The 2,731-nt window shown below is 39.7% G+C and overlaps 1 protein-coding gene across 1 annotated transcript; it reads left to right on the forward strand.

Moving 5' to 3' along the window:
- The first annotated feature begins 432 nt into the window (after positions 1-432).
- LOC103325758 (akuammiline synthase 1-like) lies at positions 433-2,119 on the forward strand. The gene has a single exon (XM_016793005.2). It carries the CDS (start codon positions 506-508, stop codon positions 1,934-1,936), a length of 1,431 nt encoding a protein of 476 aa, XP_016648491.2. The 5' UTR covers positions 433-505; the 3' UTR covers positions 1,937-2,119.
- Positions 2,120-2,731: the final 612 nt, after the last annotated feature.

Raw genomic sequence — 2,731 nt, forward strand, 5'->3', positions numbered from 1 at the left:
TATCCTCTAGAAAAAAAAATTAAAAATTAGAACAACATTATAATGTAGAAGAAAAAAACGAGAATTTTATTTAGAGAACATTATCTAAAATAAAATAAAAACCTCAACCCATAATTAGTCCAATAATATACTGATTATGTCCTGAGAGAATCTGTCTGCTGGTATTTAAATTCCACCTAAAATGGTAAGTTGTCGGGATATATATATATTAGCTAGGAAAGTAAGTCTCTCTCGTCTTCACTAATTCCCACCTAACACATGTAACACATTATATTATACCATAAGCCAAGCTAAAGGAATCTGGTCTTCAAAACTATAAGTCTCGTCTTTATAAAAATCCCACCTAACTAAACTAATCACTCACACAAGAATTGTAAGACTCTCATTCCATGCAGATCCTTTCTTTTGCCCATAAAGAAAGTAAGATGGCCACAGACTTGATATATAGCAAACAGTCAGATTAGTTTCTAGCCAGCGAGATATAGCCTATAGCGAACAAAGTAAGATGGCCACACACTTGATCAAGGTTGAAATCATTGAGAGGCAAACAGTCAAACCATCATCCCCAACTCCTCATCCCTTGAGAACCCTACAGCTCTCTGTTTTGGATCAGATGCTTCCTAGTCACGTTTACTTCCCAACGCTTCTCTTCTACGCCGCCAACAATAATATTACTGGTTCAGGAGGTGGAGCTACTTCCACAGACACGGCGGCCATGCGGATGAAGGAGAGAGATTATTTTCAGCATCTAATTCAGTCATTAGCCAAAACTCTCACTCACTTCTACCCCTTAGCAGGAAGATTGAGTAAAGGCCATGACATGATCCAATGCACTGATGATGGAGCTGAGTTTGTGACGGCCCGAGTTAAATGTTCCTTATTGCAGATTTTTGAACGTCCAGATCCCGATATGCTAACAGGGCTCGTCCCAGCAATTGGTCAACCTGATGGTGATGGTGATGGTGATGCCACGAGGCTCCCGTTGCTTGCTGTGCAAGCCAACTTGTTCGAGTGTGGAGGAATGGCAATAGGGTTGAATTTCTCACATAGGGTTGTTGATGGCACCACATCTAGCGCCTTCATCAGTTGTTGGGCCAAAACAGCCCTTGATGATTGTCACGATGATCAGGCACCCTTCATGGTCCCAAAATTTGATGCTGCGTCTTATTTTCCACCACTAGATTTCTTAAACTCATCACAGCCATCACCACCCAATCTGGTGGGCATCAAGTACATAACAAAGAGGTTTGTGTTTGATGCCTCAAAAATTGCCACCCTCCAATCACATTTGGCCAGTGCATTGGCACCTCATGCACCGACTCGCGTCCTCGTACTTTCAGCACTCATTTGGAAATGTGCTATGGAAGCATCATCCAAATCATCAAACATACCATTGGGGTCAAGACCATCTTCGTTCAAAATGGCTATGGACTTGCGTAGACGATTTGAGCCACCCTTCCCACAAAACTTGGGTGGGAACGTTGTTGCTAATTTAGTAGTCATCGCTACACCATCGTTATTAAAAGGTCAAGAAGAGAATGACGATGAGACCATAGATCTAAAAGACTTGGTTGCCAAACTCAGGAAAGGGCTTGAACAGCAGAAAGAAACTTATCCTACAAAACTACCATTTGATTCTATTAAGGCATGGCAATGGGATCAAGAATGTCAAAAGTTGACAGGGAATGTTGACATGTACCATTTATGCCCTGGAAGTTGGTGTAGGTTTCCTTTTTATGAAGCTAATTTCGGATTGGGAAAGCCGGCATGGGTGAGCATTCCTAGTATTGGACTTAAGGATTTGGTTATTTTGATTGATAAAAGAGATGGCAAGGGAATAGAAGCAATGTTGAGTGTTAGTGAAGAAATCATGGAGCATTTTGAAAGCAACCCGGAGCTGCTTAAATATGCTTCTGTAAATCCAAAGGTCATGTAGCACTAAGTGCTAATTAAAGAAGGTCTGAGTTTAGTTTAATTGATATTGTTGTGATTCTGTTGTCGGAATAATCAATTTCAATTCTATTGTCAAAATAATCAGTTTCAATTATATTCCAAAATCTAAGTATTAAAGTCGAGTTTAGTGTAATTAGTATTGTCGTAATGTGAGAATAATCATTTTCACTATGATGTGCAATCTTTGGAAAATACTTTCTTTTTTCCTGGCCGAGGATTAGTCTATATAGTATACGTCTAGCCATTATCCTAGCCATTTGTTCTGAAGTTGGGGACATCAATGGTTGATCCTTACCGTTAGTATTTTCAACTTAGAGAGCACACCACCAAAAAAAAAAAAAAAAAAAAAGTGGCAACAGTCACCATCATTTGGTAGATAGGCCCAAATTTAAATTTAAGCCATATTATAGCCTCGGCCTGAGTTTCAATTGTTTGATTTGTCGTCTCCTTGCTACTCAACTCAAGAGGAGGAAACTGATGAGATTTTGCCCACTCCGGAGACTTCTTCAGCTCCAGTACCACACCAATCACCTGCTGAAGATGTCATTCAGGTAACATCTTGTCCTGAAACTGATAACACTAATGAAATATCTCATGATGATTTAATTTCAGAAGGCACAGAGCCTACATATCAGCTTCCAGAAAGAAAGAACCTTGGCAAACCTCGAGTACAATGTGAAGCAGATCTTAAAGCCAAAGGAAAATACCCTATCAATAATTATATATCTTTCAGCAGATTATCAGAGTCACGTGTGCACTATGTGAAAGCAGTTGGCTG

This window comes from Prunus mume, linkage group LG3 (genome assembly GCF_029339155.1).
Source record: "Prunus mume cultivar Tortuosa linkage group LG3, ASM2933915v1, whole genome shotgun sequence".
Classification (NCBI taxonomy): Eukaryota; Viridiplantae; Streptophyta; class Magnoliopsida; order Rosales; family Rosaceae; genus Prunus; species Prunus mume.